Source organism: Erpetoichthys calabaricus, chromosome 12 (genome assembly GCF_900747795.2).
Source record: "Erpetoichthys calabaricus chromosome 12, fErpCal1.3, whole genome shotgun sequence".
In the NCBI taxonomy this organism is placed as follows: Eukaryota; Metazoa; Chordata; class Cladistia; order Polypteriformes; family Polypteridae; genus Erpetoichthys; species Erpetoichthys calabaricus.
The window spans coordinates 9005703-9033154 of NC_041405.2; the positions used below are offsets into that span (position 1 = coordinate 9005703).

Below are 27452 nucleotides of genomic sequence, written 5' to 3' on the forward strand. Positions count from 1 at the left end.
TCTGAATTTACGTACCTGGGCGTAATTAAGACTAACATCTGGGATCAAACGTGCTCCCCCCGAAAAAAAGCAATACATGACTTCCGGGGTAGGCCCTGATTTGTTCGCTCCTTGTGTTTGCAACCGCACCTAAAGTCATTACCGTGACAGTAATAAAACGCTCACCAAGGAAGGTCAGTAAAGTCCTCTTCATGCAGGCCGTGGCTCACAACGTGCAGGATAATACTGAAGGAAAAGAGCAGAAAGCTGCGACAGCAGACCAGCCGCAGAGACCCCAACGAAAACGAAAGTGTAGGAACTTGAAGGATTACCCAAATCTACTGCAGCTCGGCGCTGCCATCTGCTGAGCGAACGGCGCCTTCCGTTCTCTCCGATTACCTTTTATGTAATTTCTCCGTGCATGATGATGCTCTCCAATGTGGGTTTTTTTTGTTCGGGTCTATCTATTATATAATGCCTTTCATGTCTATCTGTTATATGGTGTCTTTCACTATCTCTCTCTCTCTCATATATGATACATTTTACATCTATCTATTACATAATGCCTTTCTTATCTTCTGTATGTTACTTATTGACTTTAATTTCCATCGGTTATAAAGTGTCTTTCATTTCTATCTGTCTTTCTATCCAACAGATAGATAAATAGATTGATGGGCATGAAAGGCACTGTTAAATAGTTATGCAGATCGACAGATTGATATAAATGAAAAGTAACATTTAAAAAGACAGACATGACAGGCATTATAAAACATAGTTAGAAAGACAAAGTGCCTTTTCTATATATCTAGATAGAAAGATAAGCATGAAAGGCATTATATACTTATCTAACAATAGCTAAGTATATTGATAGGCATGAAAGACACTATATAATAACCTATAGGTAGACAGGTAGACATAACAGGCACTATTTAACATGTAGGTAGGTAGATAGAAAAGACATCATATGACATAGATGCTTTACCAAGGGTTGACAGTCGTGATGGGCGAAGCCCATGGAGTTTTCTTCATCGTGAGTTTGTTGAAATCTACTTTTGAGTAGATTATAACTGCAAATATTCCTTTTAGCGTCCAAGAGGGGTAGAAAAGCATCTGCAAACAATGATTGACCAATTTATTGTGGTGTGAGGCAACAGTGCTAACCACTGTGCCTAAAACAGCAAAAGACACAGACGGAATGATAACCACAACCAAAATGCAACAAATGGCCACAAATTAGCAATAAGTAAAGATATTATTTACATTTGCGCTCACAGAGCTTTAGTCTTGGGGCACACACTGGTCGTGCTGTGAAGCTGCAGTGTGGTATTGGCTCATTTCTTTGTTTTAAGTGGCTGCTCTGAGCACAACAGGAACATCTTTTTCATTTCTGCTTTTTTTTGGGCAGACAGGTTTCACTTTTTTCTTCCACCAGCAAGCTGGAAACACCTTGTAAATAGTAATGAATCTTCCATTATTATTATTTTTTTTCACAGGGTCTCATACTCACGCAATTTGAGACCCTGAAGAATGGATTCAGAGGAGAAAGTGAAAGTTTTGATGCAATTTGGAGTGGAAAAAAGAAAAAGACCAACCTTATACTAATCTGTTAAAAGTTTGATCACGCAAATGCCAGCTGGAGTTTGTGAAGGAGCTGCAGGGTAATGGTGCTCACTATGCCCTCTCTCAGGAGCTGATCATGATTTTTCCCCTAAGAAATATCACAGAGTCAGTGGTTTTCTTTCCACAATTTATTTTCTTTCACATTCATCCACAAATGTTTTGCAGTCATACTTGCAATGCCATAAACACGGAGTCACTTCCTGACTGGACAACGGACACTGAAATGCAGATTCTGCTTTTACACCTGATGAACTCACACAGACAGCGGCCAAATGTTTTTAGCATGTCAAAGAAACATTGCGGGATTGTAAGTGGCGACTTTATGACCATCAAGGTCTTTCTCACAATTTAGTGCTGAGCTCGCAAGTCAAGCTAAAATCAAAGTACTTAGGTATGCCCACCCTAATGGATACATTGACCTGTATAAACCTTGTCAATATATTGACCTCACAAAAAGATTTCATCCTGGGCCTATAAATAACCTACTGATTATTGTGATTTAGAATTTTTCAAATTTGTAATCATGGCTGCTTTCAGAACTCGTTAGCAGTGGATTGCTTGACTGTGAAAAGGGTTGTGCTCTATCCTGTGTCGCTCCCTCTAGTAATCACAAGCAGCAACAGCTCTTTGATTTAACTGATGGTTTATTCAGATGTTAACCAAAAGAGGATCATTATCCAAATTATCACCATCGTGAGAACTAAAAGAAATAAATATACTACACGCAATGCTGAAGTCTCTCTTCCTTCTCATTATAAATTATGGAGATTCACAAGCTCTAAAAATCTTAATAGAAAAATAACTGATATAGTTCTGAACAGGGTTATATTTTCCTCTGACTCAGATATAATTTAAGTTTAAATTAATTCTAATATAAATCCAAATAAATCTCTCACACTTGTATAATAAAATATGCAGTATTCCATGAAGAACATCTTACTTTAAGTCTTGGAAATACATTTCTATTCCTTAATAAACACTAGAGTCTTACAGGACTTGTACCAATTTGCTAAAAACTTTCAAAACACACCTAATTGGTTGCTTATTGCACAAAAATGAAAGACTAACATACCCAATTCTTTATCTAATTAGCAATCTCTACAACTCTCTTGAGATACTGTTGGCACACACACTCTGCAAACGCACACTAAACGTTTGCTTTCTTACAAAACACTCGGCTAGTTCCTGAAGATATGGTGTTCCTTTCCTCTCCCGATTGACCTGTTCTACCTGCACTCGAAGGCGAGCTATGGCGTGTGTTCTCTCTGCCTCTTCTTTGCTGAACTGAGGTGATGTTTTGAATGACCGGGTGTGTGTGATTAGTTTTGCCTCACTTTCAGATGGCTCCCCCTCCATTGTGTCTACAATTGTGTCTCGGATTGTTTGAATGCAGGTAAAATTCCGTTACAACAAATATCTTTACAACGACATTTTCATTACAACGAAGTATTTTTATGGTCCCAACAGTTTCCCCATATGACACAAATCTATAGAAATCTCGTTACTACGAAATACATTCAGCAGATACTTTCAATACAACGAAGTGCCCAACAGACCTTGAAATGCCTGAATGAATGATCCATAGAGCAGTTAGTTCTGTGGTTGCAGCTCAGTTGTGCACAACGATCCCCAAACAGAAACATTGTAAAAAAAAAAATTATTTCTTCGAACTTTCCTCGTAGTTTTTTTTTTTTGCTGTTTTCGTTTTCGTCGTTTTTCAGTGATACCTTTTGCTTATTGATCGTCAACATTCAAAAAACATCAACTGGAATTTAACTCATTGTCACCCTTCTATAGAAACGGCAGACACAAATAAACGATAACCATTCATATTTGAAAAAAAACTTTACATTTTTGCAGCTCTCGATTGCATCAAAAAGAATAAAGACGCTGCCAGTGAATTCAGAATTTCTGCATCGACACTGTCAACTTTCTTGAAAGACTGAGCAAAAAAAGAAGAAAAATCTCAGGTTGCAAACGTATGTGAACTGCTGCATTTGAACACATCAAAAAATCTGTTTTTATGTGGTTCAGTGATGCTCGTTCAAGAAACATTCCTATTAATGCGGCACTCATTCAAGAAAATGTGAGGTTTCTAAACTCTCTTGGGACCTTCCCCAAGTGGACAACATTCCGAAGTGCGACTACCGAGTCTGTGCCGGGGCAACAGCAGGCTTACAGCACTGGGGCGGCTCTTCACCGAAGCAAACAGAAAAGATCTCAATGGGTGATGCAAGGAACATTGTAAATGCAGTGAACAGGATTACTTGACCACTAACCTGGCCACAACCCTGCCCGACTGCTGTGTCTGAGTATAGGAGAGTGGCAGATCATGCTACAATAAATAACCGCGCTGTTCCTGTTTCAAGCTGAATAAAGGTGGTTTTGATAAAATACTGAGACTCAGCCTCGTGTTTTGGGGTGTAAGACAGGGACTTATAGCGCGACCCAAATCTTTTAGGATTCGCTTCAGTGGTGCCTCACTGATCCCAAAAGAGTTCAGAAACCTCACAATATAAAGAAGAAGAAAAGGATGATTTGGCTTCTGATTGATAACCATGCTGCCCACAATAGGCTTCCACATTTGGATAATGTTCACGTTGAATTCCTCCCACCCAATTGCACAGCAGTGCTTCAGCCATTGGACTTGGGCATCATTCGCACCCTTAAAGTGTATTATCACAAGGAAATGCTGAGAAAAATTCTTGTCAACATAACTTGTAGACAGGAGAAGATTAAAATTAATGCGAAAGAAGCTATTGAAATGATTGCAAATGCCTGGACGCAAGTTAAAGAAAGCACTATAGCAACAAATACAGGATCTCATTACTACAAAATTTTAATTATAACGAAATATTTTTCAGGTACCTGGAAGATTGTTGTAATGGAATTTTACCTGTATTTCTTTATCAGATTCTATGTAGCGCTTAGAAACAAAGGTGATACTGTAGCCCCACATGATGAAACTCCAATCTGTCCTTTGAAGGTGATGGTGTTCTTGTATGAAAAGAACACCTCAGACTGTAGCAAGAGCGCTGTTGGACTCTGACATCTTAGCTCTGTACAGTCAATTTAGGGCCCTCACCTCTGTTCAAACTGTAGAGATGTGGTGGGCATTGCAGCTTGCACCTGCTGTCTAGTCTTCCAAATTGGCATTGATCCCAGGATAAGATAAAGGAAATTGGTCCGTGTGATTATAACGAATATAACGTGATTATAACATGATTATAACAGTAGACGTACTTATTTGAAAAATGTCTGACAGGAGCTTCTCTTTCAATCCTGAAGCAACCCGACAACAATATGAAAAAAACTCATCAGTGAGCTGCAGCTTGCAGTTTGGGGTTGGAGTTGTTTGGCGTTCAGTTCATTCTGACCAGATGGTAGCAGATGGTTCAATTGCAGGCCAAATGGTTCTAAGGACCCTTTCAGAGGCACAAAATCTTTTGATCTGCAATGGTGGCACTCTGAGTTTCGCCAGTTTTGTTTCCAGTTTGCTCCAGCTCCTGTACTTTAAAGGTAACAGCATCTAGTGTACCTGTTAAACACAAAACATGTTGAAAATGAAGCCACACATATCACTCAAAAAGCAGACAATTTCATTACATAATTTAAAGTCAGAATGAGTAGATGCATTATTCTTAATGTTATAAAGGTATATTGCCTATCTGTTCTGGACGCTAGCAGGCACTATTGCTCCTGTGATGGACGGCCAGCAGCTCATCCCGGCCGACGCATCCAAGACACTAGATGGCGTCTTCCCTGCAGCCTAGAGGTGCCCCGGATTCCCGCAGGGCATCATGGAAGATGGAGTTTGGCTTCACAACACTGCTGGGTACCACCATGTGACGGGAATTTTTGTTTCCCGTATAGCCCGAAAGTACTCCCAAGTTACGGAGATGGAGGAAGAGAAGTACTTCTGGGCAGAAGAAAAATGTAATTCTCCATCTGACCCGGAAGTGCTGACAAGCCACGTGAACAAAAGAGGAGAAGCACGTCCGGGTCAAGGACTATTTAAAAGACTGGTGAAGACCCAGCAGGAGAGCTGGAGTTGGGAGGGAGTGTCACAGAGCTGCTGGGAGGAGAGGAGGATTTATTATATGTATTATTGTGTTTATTGATTGTTTTTATGGTGGTGGAGGTGCTTTGGGGCACTTTAAGGAAGAAAATTAAAATACTTCTGGGTGCTTTTAAACCAGTGTCTGCATCTGTCTGTTGGGTTTCATGGAGCAACAGCGCCCTCAAGCGTCGATTTATTGACACTCCTCAAACCCAACAGACAGACACTGAGGACACAGGGTAAAAGCACCAAGAGCGTATTTCTTTCTTTCCAACTTTTCGCAGTGCTTTCTAGCACCACAGGCACAAGTAAACTGGCAATCAACCAAAATTATTCTTTCTTTTTTCTTTCTTTTTCTTCTTTCCTCCACACCTCCCACCAAGCGTTGTCCACCTCTTCCTGACTCAAGCTCGTTGGCTGGGTTCACAGCAGTCCTCTATATACTATCCACATGGATATGCCCAGAAGTTCTAAGGTCAGGGGAGTGCTCTCATGAAAATTAAACCAACTAGATGTTTGAAGTCTCTCTCTAATGGCTATGGTCAGTGAACTGACTAGTGACCAACTTCCATGATACTGTTAATTAATTTGTGAGAAGAAAAATGAGACAGAGGCCTCTATAAAGGCAGGAATGTGATAAGTGGTCCGTGATGCTGGGCAGATTTTAAATAAATAATCACATTTGAGAACATGCAGGCTTGGAATTAGGCACAGATGTCCAGGGTTGATTGCAGTAGCTTGGCCGATCATGAACACACGTACAAAAGCAAGCGGATTGGTCAGGTGCCTCATTCATGACTTGGAGTGAGCGAAGCTTTGCACCTGAGCCCAATCAGGATGGTATAAGAGGAGCCTGCACATCGGAGAGGGGGAGGAAAGATAAAAAATGAAGAGAAAGAAAAAAGAGAGAAATGAGTCTGGAAAGAAAAGGAGAGGGAGCAATAAAAAGAGGAAGGCAGAAATGAATGGAGGAACGACAGAGGCAGCAGGAGGTGTGTAAGCAAGTGCAAGAGGTTGGTTGCAGGCAGCCTGGAGGAAGAGCCCCAAGGGAAGCATAGGATGTGCGCTCGAGAGGGGCTGAAGAGGGTCGACTCGGCTGAACATTATGGGCAACTGGTGTAACCCGGTTCCTCACAGCAGGCCCCAGTGTAAGTCCTGGGACAGAACGAAGGGAACGACGCTCGACTCGGATTGGGAGCCCTGCTGAGTAACTATAACTAGCAGGGACCCAAGTCTGGATTGAGGGGCAGCCGTGTCTGTCGGTGGGACATCTCCCCATACTAATTGATTCATGGACGGTAAGCTGGGATGATGTCTGTTTAAGAAGGAGCCATCAGGGCTTGCACATTTTAAAAATGTTTTACCTGTTATTTGATTTTAACTTTGTCTTAACAGTTTATTATGGATTTTTTTAACCTCCGATTTTATGGATTATTATATTAGATTATGTATTTAATGAATATTTTACTCTGCACTATTGAACACTTTGTTTTGGATTGCTTTTAATAAAAGCACTTAACACTTGTTGCACCTACCCCTTGCTGTATGTGTATGTCCTCATTTGCTCAGCTCATTTCAGTTATGACTATCGACAGTCATGGGTTCAAGAGGCTCCCTAACAGAACAGGGAGTGCAGATAGATAGATAGTAGTCAGTCTATATTTGATCAGTTTATCAGATATCTGTCCTTAGAATACATTTGTAATATACATAAAACAATATCAAAAGTCTAAATAATTAAAGAACAAAAATTATGCTTTCATTTACAAGACATTCCAAAACTCAGTTACTTCAGTTGAATATGATGAAGCACGTTAATTTTGATGGTTGCTTTTTTTTGTGGTCTCTTCAAGATATTGTCGAGTGCCTCTCCTAATGGTCCTGCTGTGTTGGTGTAGTCACACTCTGCCTACTTTATACCTCACCTCACCTTTTAAAGCAAAAGTGGTCAACTTGGATTTTAGCAGAATGGTATGTGACTTACCTCGGGTAGAAAACATTGCGCCTGTTCTGGGGCTTCCACTTGAAGTGTTAGTTGGTCCTTTTCTTTTTAACTTTGAATACAGAAAAAGCAAAACATCAAAAAGACCAAGTTGCTAAAGAAATACTCTGCTCAAAAATGACATATTTTTTATTATATGTTAATTACTCCATGTGATTTGTAGTGATGACTGAGGAAAAAAAAGTTTCTCATGTTTTCATGGAGAAAGGAGAGAAGAATGTTTCTGATAGAAAGGGTGTCTATGGAGACCAACACTGGACAACAGCAAACAACAATCATTATCAGCTCTTGCTGCTCTTTTTCGATCACAATCTAAAATTTGCCGTTCTTGAATAGATAATTAGCTTTTCTGCCTTGACATTATAACTGACTGCATTGAAGGGCGAGTATCACGTGGTGGTACGGAGAGAGGATGTGCACAGTAGCAGTAATGATTGGGTGAGCAACGTGGAGGGGAGTGGTCAAGGCTGAATAACGTGGACACGAAGGAAATCATTTTTAAAATAATAGACAAAACGCATGAACATTGAGTGTTGTTCACAAAGGATTGAGCTTTTGAATTTTTCTCATCCCCTCATTCATTGGTCTTCAGTTCAAAGGTTCGATCCCATCTGAACATGCCACCTTTGCATGCACTGCTGTGATTTTTATGGAAGAATTTAATACTTATGAAAAAATGCCTGTGTTTTACATTTTGTGAGCATATGACTGGGTGACTTGACATGTGGATTATGTGACAAATGTAACATGAGATTTTTTTTTCATGGACATTATTGATATACAGTAGTGTGCTATTGTCCAGTGTTGCTTTCAATAGACTCCTTTCCTATCAGAAATAATGAAAAAGGCATGTCACTCTTAAACCCTCTTAATTGAATATAGAGTTACAAAATCACTGATGAAACCTTGCTGAAATGGGCTGAGGAAAACTTCACATGAAAACAGATTATTTACAAACATCCAGTCTGCCCCCCCATTAAATAATTGAGCACTCCTTTCACATTTTTTTTAGGAAAAAAGATAAATATGATGATGCTGATAGCAAAAATGAAGATTCTTGTTCATATAATAATAATAACTCTTTACATTTCATGGGAAAGAGGGGTCCTTTCATCTGATTGGCTGGCCCACCACTGGCCAAATGGGGGAATGGCTGAGGTCTCCAAGACTCTAAACAAATCCAAATCCTATTATGTGATATCATCTACTATTAAATTCTGCTCCGTACTTGTAATATTTTTATTTTATTCTGTATTGAGGATTTGTTCTGTTCTGTGTATTGTATTGTATTGACCCCCTTTCTTTTTGACACCCACTACACGCCCAAACTACCTGGAAAGGGGTCTCTCTTTGAACTGCCTTTCCCGAGGTTTCTTACATTTTTTCCCTACTGGGTTTTTTGGGAGTTTTTCCTGGTCTTCTTAGAGAGTCAAGGCTGGGGGGCTGTCAAGAGGCAGGGCCTGTTAAAGCCCATTGCGGCACTTCTTGTGTGATTTTGGGCTATACACAAATAAATTGTATTGTATTGTATTTATATAACACTTTTCTCACTACTCACAGCGCTTATCACAGTGAATGGGGACTTACTTCAGCCACCACTAAGGTGTAGCACCCAACTGGATGATGCAATGGCAGCCATTTTTGTGCTACTCTGCTCACCACACTTTAGCTTTTAGGTGGTAAAACAGCCAATTAGATGCAGGGGATTATTAGGGGGCCCAGAATGACCAAGCCATGGAGTGCAATTTATGCAAGACATCCAGATACACCCTGCTCTTTATGAAGGAGGCCCAGGGATCTTTTATGACCACAGAGAGTCAGGACCTCAGTTTTATGCCTAACCCAAAGAACGCCACAATTTTTACAGCACAGTGTCCCCATCAGTGCAATGATGCAATCACCCCCTGGTGGTCTCACCAACACCTGTTCCAGCAGCAGCCCAAGCTTTTCCTAGATGGTTTCCCATCCAAGTACTAGCCGGGCCTGAACATGCTTAGCTTCACATGGATGACCTGTTATGAAGTGCACACGGTTTGCCTACTGACTAATATATATGTATACACATATACGGTAAATATATATTAAGGGATATATAGGAAAAGCGGAGTCAATTTTACTTTGAGTATTTAATCAGTTTTCATTTTTACATAGCACACTTTTTATTGATCAAAAAAAATAAAAAATATTAAGGCTGGTATAGTGATGAGAGCTACTTCTTCATTGAGCCACCAAATCCTCATGAAGACTGAGAACATACCAACTCTTTACATACCACATGATGGAATCAGTGAAGGGACAACTTCTGATCAGTCCACTTTGTAGGATTCTTTCTTTCACAAAGAATTCTGTGATAATAAATACATCAAGGCACAATTTTTCAAGCTATTTCTAACTCTCACTATGAGGCTCATTTATCTGTCTATCTATTATCTTATACGTACATTAGGGCAGTGGTTCTCCAACTGTGGGGCGGGAGGCGGGCCCTCCCTAGGGAGGTGCGAAGATGTGAAAAAAAGAAAACAAGAATCGAAAATATGAAAAATTCATCTATTGAAACCAAAACAAATTAACTTAAACTACATTCTAATACTAGAAAAATAAATATAGAGTTCGATAAATATCGATAAAAGTAGGTATAATAAAATATGCATCTATGATATGTCATTAATTAAAAAAGAACAAATTGGTATTAATGGGCTCCTTTCAAAAAATCGTTAGGGGGGCAACGATTAAAACTGTTATGAAAACTCAAAAGTCGAGAAACGCTGCATTAGGGTGGCTTCTTCATTGTATTTTTTATACTAACGGCATACGCTAAAGCTTGGGAACCAACCTAAAAACCCTGTCACATTAAATGACTTTTCCAATGATTTTCAGTCACAGACTTCTTTTATATAGTCTTAGTGTTATTCAAGGGGCAGTTGTGTAGTCTGACATACTTAGCGACTTACTCCAACTAGTTTACGACTCTTTTGACAGTTTTGATTTTGTCTCAAGGGGCAGGCTCTGTGTGCACAAGAGCTGACAACCAGTGAGTGTTCACCCAGAATTACAAAGCATGTAAAACAGCAACAAGGACTAAGGGACACGGGGGCTTTGGACCTCACAAAAAGAAAAAAAGAGTCAAATGTCTGACGTCTTGTGTTTTATGTGCCAAGACAGAATGGAAAAAGAAAAAAAAGGCATAGCTTGTAGTTAAACTCGTCATACCTGGAAAGCAGTCATACAGCACTAGGCACCCATTACTGGCTGTCAGAAAAAGGGAAGAGTTTGGAATACTTTAAAAATGTGAAACTCTGCTGAACAATGTAGTATAAAATAAAAAGGCTGTGTAATTTATTTGGTTTTAATACAAGACAACAAAATAAGTCAATTACAAATACATTTAATTTGGTTGTAACACAGTGGCGGACCGTGCATTTCACACCTAGGCCTTCAGTAGTGCCCCTTCTGAATCAACCCGCCCCTCAAAAACTAATTTATGGTTATGAATACCATCTTCATATGCAGAAGTACAGTATAAAGAGCCGTTGCATCGCAGATAGATAACTCCTGTAGCCACAATAAATGCTTTTATTGAATAGACAAACCAGGGGTGAACAAGTTCCTTTCTACTGCAGCTACAGCCGCAACACACATAAACATCAATAATAACTCATAAACTTGCAATATTATTTAGGAAAATCGCAACATTTTACTCACCAAAAATTCGGATTATTTGTAAACAAAATCCATCCTCCTCTCTTTCCTCAAAAACAGTTCAATTACTAGCAGATTATCCGTGCGCTTCAGTTCCATCACAAAGTCCCTTTCTATCACCATCGAAGCTAATGCTGAAAGTCGAACCTGCCCTGTCATATTTCTGCCATAAGTTTTAATTCGCTTTAGGGCTGAAAATGTCCGCTCGACAGAAGCAGTGGACACGGGAATGGTCACTGCCAAACATACCAATGTGTACAGCTGCCCCATGCACTCTGATGAAGGAAGTCAAGGAGATCAGTGGGAGATTTTCCTGCAAAATCATCCATGGCATACTTACACCATCCTATCCAATCAACGGGTCTGAATACGGTGACGTTGCCGTACGCCTGCTAGAGGGCCCTAGTAACACCAACTCAAAATCTGATTGGTTGAAGCAACAGTTTCATTGACATTTATTTTGTGTTAGAGGGCCTGCAGAATGGATTGTGAAGGCCTCCAGGTAGACTTCATTGACTTTGACCCTGCCTGGCAACAAATGATGGCTGAAATGTGATTGGTTAAATGCTTTAATACGAAAATACATGTCTGGAAGCAGCACAACCATCGGAAAAGCTATGAAAGGAAGCGGACAGACTATTTGGAATTATTTAATAAGTATTCATGGACAAAATATAATTAACATCAGTTTGTGATTCAGATATTATTTTAGGCCAGCAGAGAAGGCCTTGCAGGCCCTGACGGTCCGCCACTGTTGTAACAAACCTCAAGCGTAATTAGTCTTCTGCAGAGAAAGAGACAGCCTCACAATCAGAAGACCAATTAGTCACTTGAACCAAAGGAGATCTTCTTTGGTCGACTGGCTAAGGCAGCAGATTTCTGCACTTCACAAGGAGGGAAGACCTGAGTTTGTGTTCTGCAAGCTCAGAGGGGATGACTAATAACAAGACTACTATTTATGTGAACAGAGACAAATTAAATAATATCATTGCTGCAGCTCTATCTCAATGAAAAGATGATTCGACAATGATAAAATACTTACTCTTCTTTGCGTAAATAAAGTAGCACAACAGCCCCAGGACAATTTCAGCAAACAGGACCCCAATTACTGTCAAGGCAATTGTCTGTGTTGTACATTCACACTCGTCTGTTAACAAGGAGAAATGAAGTTAAGACATTGAACATCAGGCATTTTTAAATTAAGCATTCTCCTTTTTCTCATGCGGATTAGAAAGGAAAAACTATGCACCTGCTAGGGCCACATGCTGCTTACTAAAATATTTGTCCCACAGAATATTTCATTTGTTTCATTTGATCTACCGAACACACAATAAATTGTCTGCGTACAATATTAAAAAAAAAACTGTATTAACATCAATCTAATGGGTTTTATCTTATTAAAAGATCTCATCTCAAATGGCACCCAGAGAACTCACTGTGCTGCTGATAATTTTTCACACCATCTTCATGGCTCAGCCCATACGGTGTGGTTCCTTTACCTTTCTGTGTGAATCTGTTCTCTCTCAGCACGTCATCGAATCCATCCTGACTCACTTCACACGTGTACTCGTTTTCCGTCTCGGTAGCGTCTAGCTTATGGTATATTCTTTTTTCAAAGTTGCCATCCTTCTTTTGCTCTGTACTGTCGACTGGATGCCCATTTTTCTTCCAGATCACTTTGGCATCTGCTGAATAGAAGTCTTCAACATCACAAGAGATCAGCTTCTGACTCTGCGGCAAATTGATTAAAGTCAACTTCACAGAAGCACTCTCTGTCGAAAAATAAAATTAGTGTCAAGGCATCAATATTTATATAGTACTTTTAAAGGAAGCAATAGCTAAATGTCCATTGTACATTTTTTGCCTTTTCATTAAATCCTTCATTCAAAATGCCTTATAAAGATGACAATTAGTAATTTGCAAGGATCCATTTTTATGTAAATCAAATTTGAAAGAAATGAATCCATCTCTGATAGCATTTATCATAAAACTGCATAAACTGTAGAAGCACAAAGTGTTTTCTTAATGCATTAACCTTTACAACATGATGTACTATTTATATATATATACAGTGATCCCCTGCCTATCGCGGAAGTTACGTTCCAGACCCATCAGCGATAGGTGAAAATCCCCGATATAGAAAGACCATATAAATAATATAGTTTAAGCTTTAAAATACCCCTCCTACACGCTTTAAACACATGTAAACTTATTAAAACACACTTTGTAAACACATATGATATGTGGATGCCGGGCTAAGGATATGAGTAACATAATAATAATAATAATAATAATAATAATAATAATAATAATAATGTAGCGTACTGTTCATTCAAGCCATAACCATGAGTGACGTCCGCATAACACTTTTCTTCCCTTCTTAGAAGATGCAGGATGCTTGGGAGACATCATAGGGCTTTAAACAAAATGTAAAGTTCACAAAAAGTTTGTTCACAACAATTGGACCACAAGCAAGATACGCGATATGCAGAGAACTGAGATGCGTCGGGGTCCCACGCTCGCTGTTATTGCGAGATTACACCACGTTAGCAGCAGCTAATCAGAGCCCAAGAGAATCAAAATCCCGCTCTGATTGGTTGAGTCTCCTCTTTCAGCCAATGACGGGCATTGCAAGAAATCATCTGAGTACTGTAACGCGAACCTCTTTGTCTACCGTAGTAACTGCTGAAAAGCATATGCTTTTTTATGAATTGGCTGCAAAGTACACTACAGGTAGGATGTACTTATTGAATTTTTCAGCAATATAGCGGGGGCGCGATAGCTGAACCGTGATACAGCGGGAGATCACTATATATATATATATATATATATATATATATATTCATTGCATTCGTAGTCTGTGTCACAATCTGATTATATGGGTGGTTACCTACCAGGTAACGCTTGTGGTTGACCAGCAAGTCGGCTAACATCCCCCACGATGCCCTCAGTTGTGAGAAGCAGATCATAGAATGGTTGAAATAGTTTACTGTCAAATAATGCAAAGAGTACGCGACACGTGTTTCGCCCTAATTCTGGGCTCATCAGGCGTACACACTCACTGCACTCTTTCTCGGGGAATTGAACCCCGATCTACATGCTATCAAATAAATGAACCACACGTCGTGGCGCAGCGTTAGGGGCTTCGCCTCTAGCGCTGACGTCCGAGGTTCAATTCCCCGAGAGGGGGTGCAGTGAGTGTGTACGCCTGATGAGCCCAGAATTAGGGCGAAACACGTGTCGCGTACTCTTTGCATTATTTGACAGTAAACTATTTCAACCATATATATATATATATATATATATATATATATATATATATATATATATATATATATATATATATATATATATATATATATATATATATATATATACAGGGACGCCCCTGCTGCATATGTTCCGGGGGAGCAGCCATGGGCTCCTCAGTACCTCCCCCATGATGCTTGGTTGCAGCCTCCCTGGGTGACGATGGTGCCTCAGTTTCCCGCAGGGCTCCATGGGAGATGGAGTTCTCCACAACCCTGTGGGGATCTGGGGTGGCTGCCAGGGTGTGCTGTATGGTTCCCGGATCCAACCTGGACACCTCTACAGCCCCGCCTGGAAGTGCAATTAGCAATAGGTGATCAAGCACCTGGAGCACTTCCGGGTGGGCTATAAAAAGGGCCAGCATCCACTACTCAGGAGCCAGAATCGGGAGGAAGAGGACAAGGTTGCATGGGAGGAGTGGTGGTGCCCGAAGGGCGTATTTGTGGTGATTAGTTGTGCTTTATTTGAGGTGCTTTTTGGGACTGTGTATTGCCTGTGGGGTTCACGGAGAAGATGTCCCACACAGGTGAAGAAAAATAAAGCCTGTGTCTTTTTCACGTGCCTCAGTGTGAATCTGTGCCGGGTCGGGCACTATATAGCGTCTAATTCACAATATATATATATATATAAATTTAATGCTTACTTCATATATGAATCTTGTAGGTTGCTATTTAAACCACCAGCCAAAACAGAAAGCTTACAATGATGGTGATAGCTTAGTTCTAATCTTACCAAGGCAGTCCCATAACATAACCATTTCATTTAAATTCAATTGAGAAACTTAATATCGCAAAAATCTATGAAAATAAAAAAATAGCATGATTATCTTTAAATATTTACCCATAATTCCAATTTAGTATATTCTCACGTACGCAAAACAGTGTCATTTAATTATCCAATCAGTGCACAACTTCGGAGAGTTTTTCCAGTGAGAGACGGGCTATAGTGAACTTTTTACATTGCCAAGAGTGAATGTCATAGATGGTGGAGAACAATATTTGTCGAGTTTTAATGCCAGTTTTACTGTAAGCCCTTTTGAGAGATGCTTATGCTTCTAATGAAATTAGCCATTAGCAATAAACTCAAGAGGTGCAGTGCTGATGTTGTTTTGATCATTTAATTTTATTTTGGTGCATCTGTGTGTCCTATGCTAAGCCAGTTTGAGGATTATTCATCCATCCATTTTCCAACCCGCTGAATCCGAACACAGGGTCACGGGGATCTGCTGGAGCCAATCCCAGCCAACACAGGGCACAAGGCAGGAACCAATCCCGGGCAGGGTGCCAACCCACCACAGTATACACACAAACACACCACACACTAAGCACACACACCAGGGCCAATTTAGAATCGCCAATCCACCTAACCTGCATGTCTTTGGACTGTGGTAGGAAACTGGAGTGCCCGGAGGAAATCCACGCAGACACGGGGAGAACATGCAAACTTCACGCAGGGAGGACCCGGGAAGCGAACCTGGGTCTCCTAACTGTGAGGCAGCAGTGCTACCACTGCACCACTGTGCTGCCCTGAGGATGATTATTATTATTATTATTATTATTATTATTAGTAGTAGTAGTAGTAGTAGTAGTAGTAGTAGTAGTAGTAGTAGTAGTAGTAGTAGTAGTAGTAGTAGTAGTAGTAGTAGTAGTATTCCCTGAGGGTGATCTGGCTCGCAGGATCCTCATTGTTGAGGGGCCGAGCGGCTGGATCAGGCCAAGGGGACATCTACATAATACCTGGCTGTGCAGATAGATGGTCGTTTCTGGAGGGTAGCACAGGACCGCGTGTCTACCTGGGGGGTTGCCAACCAGGATCCTGAGCTGTTTTGTTGTGTTGTTGGTGCAGCAATGCACTGTACCAATGTGTATGCTCCCAGACCTGATTATTATTATTGGTGTTATTGTCGAATTATTATTTATGTTTTTTTTTTTTTATGACAAACCAGCACACATGAAAACAAAACTCAAACTAAAACCAACACCTGAAGAAAATAAAGAAATACACAGAAGCTGAGTATGGTGCTTCCTGGGATTGCAAGGACCATGCATAGCTCATCAGACGTTGACTAGAAGCATTACTAGTACACAATAATATTACAAAATCACATAACATATTGAGTCTGAGCGTTTCTAAGTCAGAATTGGTATTGTTTAAAAAAACACCTGGGTTTGCCTCCCTTGACAACAGCCTAGTTTGTGTAAATGGCAGAGCCGGCACAAATTGTGACATTTCCAGTATTAACACGCACAACGTCAATATCTGCCTGAACCATATTAAAAAAATGTGAAATCCCAGAGATATCATCTTGGTCCTTAGCACCCTGCATATGTGAAAACTCAGCAACCAACAAGGAGAAGAGGCCAAACAGTGAAGCTGGCATTATGGCATGGACTTACTGCAGAATTGCAGAAGAAAGGTCTCCTCCAGTGGCCTCTCCTGACATCCCTGCCTCACTCTGCAGCTGAAGGCCACACCACTATCTGCGCAGGTTTGGGTGTAGTGATAACGGCTCACCGCGCTGAAGGTGCCATCAGGATTGAGCTCCAGCTGTGGTTTATCTTGAGAAGGAAGAGCCTGGGAAGCTTTAAGCCACTCTATGGAAATCTCTTTTGGATAGAAGTTGTCCACATGACACTCCAGTACGCTCACAACATTCATCAACACCAGAGACTTCACAGAGACTTTTGGAGAAGCTGAAAGACAAAATGATTATTTTATCTATAAAGTGTCTGTCTTGAGATAGCAACCTGAGTACCCCCTGCCTTTCCTGCCCAAGGCACTGAGAGGGTCAGCCCTGAATGCCCTTCTACTCTTCTTCTTCTTCTTCTTCTTTCGGCTGCTCCCGTTAGGGGTTGCCACAGCGGATCATCTTCTTCCATATCTTTCTGTCCTCGTCATCTTGCTCTGTCACACCCATCACCTGCATGTCCTCTCTCACCCCATCCATAAACCTTCTGTTAGGCCTTCCTCTTTTGCTCTTGCCTGGCAGCTCTATCCTTAGCATCCTTCTCCCAATATACCCAGCATCTCTCCTCTGCACATGTCCAAACCAACGCAATCTCGCCTCTCTGACTTTGTCTCCCACCTGTCCAACTTGAGCTGACCCTCTAATGTCCTCATTTCTAATCCTGTCCATCCTCGTCACACCCAGTGCAAATCATAGCATCCTTAACTCTGCCACCTCCAGCTCTATCTCCTGCTTTATGGTCAGTGCCACTGTCTCCAACCCATATGACATAGCTGGTCTCATTACCTTCCTGTAAACCTTCCCTTTCACTCTTGCTGATACCCATCTGTCACAAATTACTCCTGACACTCTTCTCCACCCATTCCACCCTGCCTGCACTCTCTTTTTCACTTCTCTTCCACAATCCCCATTACTCTGTACTGTTGATCCCAAGTATTTAAACTCATCCACCTTTGCCAACTCTACTCCCCGCATCTGCACCATTCCACTGACCTCCCTCTCATTTATACACATGTATTCTGTCTTGTTCCCACTGACCTTCATTCCTCTCCTCTCCCGAACATATCTCCACCTCTGCAGGGTCTCCTCAAACTTCTCCCTACTATCGCTACAGATCACAATGTCATCAGCAAACATCATAGTCCACGGGGACTCCTGTCTAATCTTGTCTGTCAACCTGTCCATCACCATTGCAAATAAGAAAGGGCCCAGAGCCAATCCCTGATGTAATCCCAACTCCAACTTGAATGCATCCGTCACTCCTACCACAGACCTCACCACAGTCACACTTCCCTCGTGCATATCCTGTACAACTCTTACATACTTCTCTGCCACTCCTGACTTCCTTATACAATACCACAGCTCCTCACGAGGCAACCTGTCATATGCTTTCTGCAGGTCCACAAAGACACAATGCAACTCCTTCTGGCCTTCTCTAAACTTCTCCATTAACATCCTCAGAGCAAACATTGCATCTGTGGTGCTCTTTCTTGGCTTGAAACCATCCTGCTGCTCACTAATCATCACCTCACTTCTTAACTGAGCTTCCATTACTCTTTGCCATAACTTCATGCTGTGGCTCATCAATTTTATCCCCCTGTAGTTACTGCAGTCCTGCACATCCCCCTTATTCTTAAATATCGGTACCACTGCACTTCTTCTCCACTCCTCAGGCATCCTCTCACTTTCCAAGATTTCATTAAACAATCTGATTAAAAACTCCACTGCCATCTCTCCTAAACACATCCATGCTTCCATAGGTATGTCATCTGGACCAATGGCCTTTCCATGTTTCATCCTCTTCATAGCTGTCCTTACTTCCTCCTTGCTAATCTGTTGCACTTCCTGATTCACTGTCTCCATATCATCCAACCTCTTCTCTCTCTCGTTCACTTCATTCATCAGCCTCTCAAAGTACTCTTTCCATCTGCTCAACACACTCTCCTCGCGTGTGAGTAAGTTTCCATCTTTATCCTTTATCACCCTAACCTGCTGCACATCTTTCCCAGGTCGGACCTCTGTCTAGCCCACCGGTCCTTTTCTCCCTCCTTAGTGTCCAACCTCTTATACAACTCATCATACGCCTTTTCTTTAGCCTTCGCCACCTCTCTCTTCACCTTGCACCTTATCTCCTTGTACTCTTGTCTACTTTCTGCATCTCTCTGACTATCCCACTTCTTCTTTGCCATCCTCTTCCTCTGTATACTCTCCTGTATTTCCTCATTCCACCACCAGGTTTCCTTTTCCTCCTTCCTCTTTCCAGATGTCATGCCAAGCACCGTTCTTGCTGTCACCCTTACTACATCTGCTGTAGTTTCCCAGCTGTCTGGTGACTCTTCACTACCACCCAGTGCCTGTCTCACCTCCTCCCTAAACTCAACCTTGCAGTCTTACTTTTTCAACTCCCACCATTGGATCCTTGGCTCTGCCCTCACTCTCATCCTCTTCTTGATCTCCAACGTCATCCTACAGACCACCATCCTATGCTGCTTAACTACACTTTCCCCTGCCACCACTTTGCAGTCTTCAATCTCCTTCAGATCAACTCTTCTGCATAGGATATAATCTACCTGTGTGCATCTTCCTCCACTCTTGCACGTAACACTGTGTTCCTCCCTCTTCTTAAAATACATATTCACCACAGCCATGTCCATCCTTTTGGCAAAACCCACTATCATCTGACCTTCTTCATTCCTGTCCTTGACACCATACCTGCCCATTACTTCCTCGTCTCCTCTGTTCCCTTCACCAACATGTCCATTGAAATCTGCTCCAATCACCACTTTCTGTCCCTTGGGTACACTGCTCTTCACTTCATCTAACTCACTCCAAAAATCTTCTTTCTCATCCATCGCACACCCAACTTGCAGGGCATATGCACTAACAACATTCATCATCACACCTCCAATTTCCAGCTTCACAATCATTAGTCTGTCTGATACTCTTTTCACCTCCAGAATATTCTTGACATACTGTTCCTTCAGAATAATTCCTACCCCATTTCTCCTCCCATCCACACCATGACAGAACAATTTGAATCCACCTCCGATCCACCTGGCCTTACTCCCCTTCCATTTAGTCTCTTGCATGCACAATATATCAACCTTCCTTCCCTCCATCATATCTGCTAACTCTCTCCCCTTACCAGTCATACTGCCAACATTCAAAGCTCCTACCCTCAGTTCCACTCTCTTTACTTTCCTCCTCTCCTCCTGCCTCCGGACACGTGACGAATGCCATTCTACTCTGATTAAGATAATTGTGTACTGCAATCAGTTCGATTCTGAAATTAGTCATGTTTTATGTATTACGTCAATATCCTCATGTAGACTCCTTTATACAGTCTTCACTTTTATGTTGACGAATGTCTAGATTTGATTTGCTGCTTTGTTTGTTTTTTACGTTGGAATAGTTTTTCTTCACCTAGAGAACCACAGGTACAAGCAGTACATGACTATGTGATTTGGTGGAGAGTAGAAGTTTAATGATCTTCAGAACCAAACTTGAGGTTATTTTGGAGAATTGAAGTGGATAGGATTGGCAAAAGTTTTGGGATGAACGGCCTGTTCTCATCAAAATGTTCTAATGATGATGTTTTTTCATTTCTATTTTGTGACTTAACATTCCATTGGTAGTCACTTTGTTTGTTTTTATTCATGGGTGCGGCCATGTTGTTGTTGAGTACAGCACTTGTTGACAGTCATGTGATGCATTCTTGACATTGTCATGGAGATATCATAACAGGTGGCAACACACTACAACTTGCATTGCAAGTTTGGGACAAGAACAATAAAGTGGGCATGTATAGTTAGACGGGGAAAGAAAGTTGAAAATTAGGAAAGTCACATTTTTTTGTGGGTCAAAATATAACACAAGGAAAAGAACAAATCAACATCGCTCTACAAATATGAATATGTTAAAATAAATGACTAAGTAAGGAGTTTAGTATCAAATCAGTTTCAAAAGGACATTAACTGACTTGGAGCAAATGGAGAAAAAAAAAAGCGCCTACATTTTATAGAAATTAGCTTTTTGCTGTGGCCTAATGCAAAATGCTGGCTCTGGCAATGGGCACAATACTGGAACACAATAAGGCCATAAAAAGGCAAAGTCTCCGAGAGTAGGCCTTCAAGGGTCATCTTGTTCTCCAGAGTCATCAGAGAGTAGTTAATTGAGGTGGAGCCTAAAACCCAGAGTTTTATAGCCAGTTAATTAACCATGTGATATGCACATATGGATGTCCACATTTTTCTCTGGAGAGATTTTTTCCCCCTTTATTATTATTTTCACATTGCTGTGCTCTCTTGATTTTTTCTGCACATATAATGAATATGTTAACAATAACAATTTAACCTTCATGCTAACCCTGCACATCTGTTGATTACATTAAGCAATGCGTGCTGTTTGCGAATCTGGGAGTGTGTTTACAGTACACTATGTGTCAAACAGGAACAGTAACTGCCATGAGCAAATAATTAAAACTTAGAGGATCGAGATATCCATCCATCCATATCCAACCTGTTTTTTTTTTTGTTCTTTATTTCGCCTTATACAATTTCTTGTATTAGGAATTTGTTAGTTTTCGCATACCCCTTGGGGTCAGAGCGCAGGGTCAGCCATTGTACTGCACCCCCTGGAGCAATTACAGGTTAAGGGTCTTGCTCAAGGGCTCAGCAGAGTAGGATCTCTTTTGGCAGTGATGGGGATTCGAACCGGCAACCTTCTGGATAACAGCACAGATCCTTAGCCTCAGAGCCACACCACTTCCTGTTGAACCCGAACACAGGGTCACGGGGGGTCTGCTGGAGCCAATCCCAGCCAACACAGGGCGCCAACCCACCGCAGGACACACACACACACATCAAGCACACACTAGGGCCAATTTAGAATCACCAATCCACCTAACCTGCATGTCTTTGGACTGTGGGAGGAAACCCACGCAGACACGGGAGAACATGCAAACTCCACGCAGGGAGGACCCGGGAAGTGAACCTCAGGTCTCCTTACTGCGAGGCAGCAGAACTGCCACTGCTCCAACGTGCCGCCAATAAAGATATTTACAGTGAAAATTTCAGAATCCCTGCCAGTACCATACATTCATCTGTCTTTTCATTTTGATAGAATTACTTGGTATACATGGTATTTTGAAGTGCTGTGTACTACGATTATGTAGTTGAGAACAATTCAGTAGATCATTTACCTTAGTGTACTCTAGAGGATACTGGAGGGACAGTCTTACGTCGACCACAGTCTGGGGTGTATGAAGGAGAAATGACCAGGTCAGGTGTAACTGAGTTTGAAACTGGATAACGGTAATAATAATAATAATTCTTTGCATTTATATAGCACTTTTCTCACTACTCAAAGCACTCAGCAATTGCAGGTTAAGGGCCTTGCTCAAGGGCCCAACAGAGCAGAGTCCCTTTTGGCATTTACAGGATTCGAACCGGCAGCCTTCTGATTGCCAGTGCAAATCCCTAGCCTCAAAGCCACCACTCCGCCTGAAGAAGAAGTTAACAATGAAAGAGAAGTATCCATAAATATATCTGATCCAGGTAAATCAGATCAACAGGTACACACACATGCCATAGAAGTTTGGTCTGGTAAATCTGGATAAGATGTGACATGATGTCTCAAACTGAGTTTGAGTCCTGGTTTGGTCTGCTCTGGCGTGTTTACACCTTGTTCTTGTCTAAATAGGATTTTTTTTCAAGGTACTCTGGTTTTCTTTTTGTTTCTGTCTTTTAAAGTACTCTTTCGTGTGGGAGCTTTGAAAAAAATGTTATTGTGAAAGGATGCATCCATATTGATGTCCTGCATGCATACTATGGCAGTGTTTTTGGGGGCACTGAGGAAATAAAAGCCCATTGAACCACGAAGGGTTTGACAATGACTTGTGCCTTTTCACTCTTTGGAACTAAAGGGGATAAAGAAACAACCAAACACCCACAATATCACGTCCCCCTCCTGAAGTCCCATCTCTTCTGCCCGGCCTGCTATCTAAGAGTGAAGCAAACCAGAAGTTGCTGCACATTCACGGACCCCCATCTGAAGAAGCCAATTCTGCATTCTCAGGTATGACTAAAAGAAACTAAAATAAATTGAACTTTCCGTACCACAGAAAGGTCCAGGTTGTTTAGATAACTTCACATACCTTTACATCCCGACCTAAATTTGACACTGAATCCCACTCCACCCCCTCCTGCTAATCTTTGCAGCCTCCTGTTATCATGGAAAGGAGGTTCAATTTTTTCTACCATTTGCAGCATGGAAGAAATACTGTAAAACACAACTACCTTGGAGTTGATATAATCTGTCCTGGTCATGCTTTGTATTTTAAAATTTGCAATACTGCTGTCTGTGATAAAAATTGCCTTATTTTAGTTTATTAAGCCATTAAGGTTAAAGCCTACTTGGAGAACGGATCGGAAACAGTGTCTGGTGTGACACACTTAAAAGTGAATCTGCACCCCATGATGTATTGTGCAATCACACAGTGGCTAGGGTGGGATAATAAAGGTGAAGTACCATGCTGGTTTCCCAGTCAAATTTCTTTATGGTTTTGGTAATCTTGGTGTTGTTTATTTGCATGTGATTGCAGCAGTTTCAAGCTAAGCTCTGCATCAGGAGTAGCAGCTTGTTTGCTAATTCTTCTGTTTATTTTTTTAAAGCTCCTCTTACACTGTGTGCACAATTATTAGGCACATGAGTATTTTGATCTTATCATAATTTCCATGCATATATTCCATCTCCAAGCTGTATAAACTTGAATGCTTATTTGATTTAAGCACATCAGGTGATTTGTATTTGTGTAATGAAGGAGTATGTGGCCTAAGGACACCAACACCCTACATCAAGGTGTGCATAATTATTAGGAAGCTTATTTTCCTCAGGCAAAATGGGCCAAAAAAGAGATTTAACTGATTCTGAAAAGTCAGTTTCCAGTGAGAGCTGAACTCCGCCAGGGCTGCCCTTTGTCACCGATTCTGTTCATAACTTTTATGGACAGAATTTCTAGGTGCAGCCAGGGTGTTGAAGGGGTCTGGTATGGTGGACTCAGGATCGGGTCACTGCTTTTTGCAGATGATGTTGTCCTGTTTGCTTCATCAGGCCGTGATCTTCAGCTCTCTCTGGATCGGTTCGCAGCTGAGTGTGAAGCGGCTGGGATGGGAATCAGCACCTCCAAATCCGAGACCATGGTTCTCAGCCGGAAAAGGGTGGAGTGCCCTCTCAGGGTTGGGAGCGAGATCATGCCTCAAGTGGAGGAGTTTAAGTATCTCGGGATCTTGTTCACGAGTGAGGGAAGAATGGAGCGTGAGATCGACAGGCGGATCGGTGCGGCGTCCACAGTAATGCGGGCTCTGCATCGGTCTGTCGTGGTGAAAAAGGAGCCGAGCCATATAGCAAAGCTCTCAATTTACCAGTCGATCTACGCTCCTACCCTCACCTATGGTCATGAGCTACGGGTAGTGACCGAAAGAACGAGATCGCGAATACAAGCAGCTGAAATGAGTTTCCTCCGTAGGGTGTCTGGGCTTTCCCTAAAAGATAGGGTGAGAAGCTCAGTCATCCGGGAGGGGCTCAGAGTAGAGCCGCTGCTCCTCCGCATCGAGAGGAGTCAGATGAGGTGGCTCGGGCATCTGATCAGGATGCCTCCTGGACGCCTCTCTGGTGAGGTGTTCCGGGCACGTCTAACCGGGAGGAGGCCCCGGGGAAGAGCCAGGACACGCTGGAGGGACTATGTCTCTCGGCTGGCCTGGGAATGCCTTGGGATTCTCCCGGAAAAGCTAGAAGAAGTGGCCGGGGAGAGGAAAGTCTGGGCATCTCTGCTCAAGCTGCTGCCCCCGCGACCCGACCTTGGATAAGCAGAAGAGGATGGATGGATGGATGGATGGATGACTCTGAAAAGTCAAAAATTGTAAAACATCTTTCAGAGGGATGCAGCACTCTGCAAATTGCTAAGATATTGGGGCGTGATCATAGAACCATCAAGTGTTTTGTTGCAAATAGTCAACAGGGTCGCAAGAAACGTGTTGAGAAAAAAAAACGCAAATTAACTGCCACAGATTTGAGAAGAATCAAACGTGAAGCAACCAGGAACCCATTATCTTCTAGTGCTGTCATATTCCAGAACTGCAACCTACCTGTAGTGCCTAGAAGTACAAGATGTTCAGTGCTCAGAGACATGGCCAAGGTAAGGAACGCTGAAACTCGACCACCACTGAACAAGACACATAAACTGAAACGTCAAGACTGGGCCAAGGAGTATTTGAAGACAGATTTTTCAAAGGTTTTATGGATTGATGCAATGAGAGTGACTCTTGACGGAGCAGATGGATGGGCCCGTGGCTGGATCAGTAATGGGCACAGAGCTCCACTTCGACTCAGATGCTAGCAAGGTGGAGGTGGGGTACTGGTATGGGCTGGTATTATTAAAGATGAGCTAGTTGGACCTTTTTGAGTTGAAGATGGACTCAAATTCAACTCCTAAACTTACTGCCAGTTTTTAGAAGACACTTTCTTCAAGCAGTGGTACAGGAAAAAGTCAGCATCTTTCTGACACTGCGTGGCTAGTCAGTAGAGGCCTTAAAGATGACAGAATAATGACATGGCCCCCTTCCTCATCTGACCTAAACCCTATTAAGAACTTGTGGGCCCTTCTTAAACATGAGATTTAAGTGAAGGAAAACAGTCCACCTCTCTGAACGGTGTCTGGGAGGCTGTGGTTGCTGCTGCACAAAAAGTTGATCGGCAACAGATCAAGAAACTGACAGATTCCATGAATGAAAGGCTTATTGCTGTTATTGAAAAGAAGGGGCGCTATATTGGTCACTGATTTTTTTTTTCATGCCAGAAATGTTTATTTGGAAATTATGTGTTGTTTGTTTATTATTCTTACTTTAACAGATGAAAATAAACAAGGGAGATCGGGAAAATGTACGTTTTTGATTTAGCTGCATAATAATTCTGCACACTTATAGTTGCCTAATAAATGTGCACACACGTGTATTCCCCTGATAATGTTCACACTCACATTTCCTTTGCATAATATTCAGGTTTATTAACATTTTGGATTAACTGATGGCACTGTATTTGTTTCATATTAAAATGAATCCCAAAAATACAACTTGCCTAATAATTGTGCACACAGTGTATTTGCAGGTTCCCCCTAAACTCTTCCTTGTATCAGAGACATGGTGTGAAATACGGTGGGGTGAAGGCCTCAGCCCATCGTAATGCAGCATGATGTCCTAGGCAGTGATTATTTGTGTAATCTTTGTACGGCTACAATCTTCTTCCTTACAATTGCTATGTCTGTTGTCACTGACGTCAGACGAGGCATATCAAGTTTTCAGATAATTCATAGCAAGAACCTTGGAGAAACAAAACGTGTTTTAGATGTTTCCAATTGGACTAGCCTCCTGGATATTGACAATGCTGATAGTTTTCTTATTTATTTAATTGTGAGCTTGTATTTAAGCCACCTATGTGACAAAGTAGAAAGTAGTTCATTACCTATAACATTGAGCCTGAAGTTTTTCTTGTAGTGCTCCGAAGCATAGTTGACCTCACTTTCGTAGTCCCCTTCGTCAGCAATAAGGACTCGCGGAAGGACGAGGGAGGCGTTACCGTGCTGCAGCGCCGCTTCAGACAGCTCCCCCCTTATGGCCACTTCCATTTTCTCCGATTCATATCTCACCAGCTCCTTATTATTTTTCTTCCAGATTACACTGGTGAACTTTAGGTCTATTGACTTCCGACTTTTAGTAAAAACAAAAGGCAGCAGTACATCAGAATGGAGGACTCCATTGATCACAGTTTGTGAAATGGCAGGGTAGGAAAGACTCAAGACTACTAAAGGCAGGCATACTAATTCCTGTGGGGGAAAGAAAAAGATGCAAAATGCATGATTTTTTAATACAACTCATATTCATTGCTGAAATCTAACAAAATTCACCTTATAAAAACTCACTATTGACCTACCAGCATTGAAAAATGATGTCAAAGGACAGAGAATCCTGTGCTCTTGGAACAGTACTGGAATCTGCTTCAGATAAAAGGGCTGAAAGATAAAAAAAGAAGAAGGTTTACCGCTAAGATATAAAATATAGGCCTACCAAATGAACACAACATGCAATGTGTTCAAGTAAATCATTGTGTTAAATCAAAAAATCAGACATAAACAGCAATGAAGTAACATTAAGAAAGACATTCAAATTTTAGTAACGTGCCAAAAAGTTAGAAGTGTCAAACAAAGCATCCAAAAACACTCGACATGACAGATGGGGAAAATGGCGTTTTTATAGTCTTGTCTC

The 27452-nt window shown here is 41.6% G+C and overlaps 2 protein-coding genes and 1 long non-coding RNA gene across 6 annotated transcripts in view; 1 reads left to right on the forward strand and 2 right to left on the reverse strand.

The window, feature by feature from the left end:
- Positions 1-27012, forward strand: part of LOC127529795 (uncharacterized) — a 75846-nt gene extending 48834 nt beyond the window's left edge. The window contains exon 3 of the long non-coding RNA XR_007936415.1: positions 26917-27012. This is a non-coding gene — a long non-coding RNA (uncharacterized LOC127529795). The remainder of the gene's footprint in view (positions 1-26916) is intronic.
- The window catches only part of LOC127525834 (nectin-1-like), a 60906-nt gene that overhangs the window by 19346 nt on the left and 14108 nt on the right, over positions 1-27452 (reverse strand). The window contains exon 1 of one of the 3 annotated variants that reach the window (XM_051934558.1): positions 166-307. The exons of 1 other annotated variant lie outside the window; for it this stretch is intronic. The gene's annotated coding sequence lies outside the window, so the exon portion shown is untranslated. Of the gene's footprint in view, positions 1-165; positions 308-27452 lie in introns of those variants that run through there. One more of the 3 variants, XM_051934560.1, reaches the window with a different exon arrangement.
- LOC114661814 (tapasin-related protein-like) lies at positions 1626-27206 on the reverse strand. 2 transcript variants are annotated; one of them, XM_028815020.2, is made up of 7 exons: positions 27121-27206; positions 26653-27013; positions 17066-17362; positions 12860-13132; positions 12403-12507; positions 7644-7713; positions 1626-5137 (listed from the first exon to the last, which is right to left on the reverse strand). In XM_028815020.2, the coding sequence occupies exons 1-6, from the start codon at positions 27124-27126 to the stop codon at positions 7691-7693; spliced, it is 1065 nt and encodes a 354-aa protein (XP_028670853.2). In that variant the 5' UTR covers positions 27127-27206; the 3' UTR covers positions 1626-5137; positions 7644-7690. The 2 variants fall into 2 exon arrangements, with proteins under 2 accessions (XP_028670853.2, XP_028670850.2); XM_028815017.2 differs by lacking the exon at positions 7644-7713.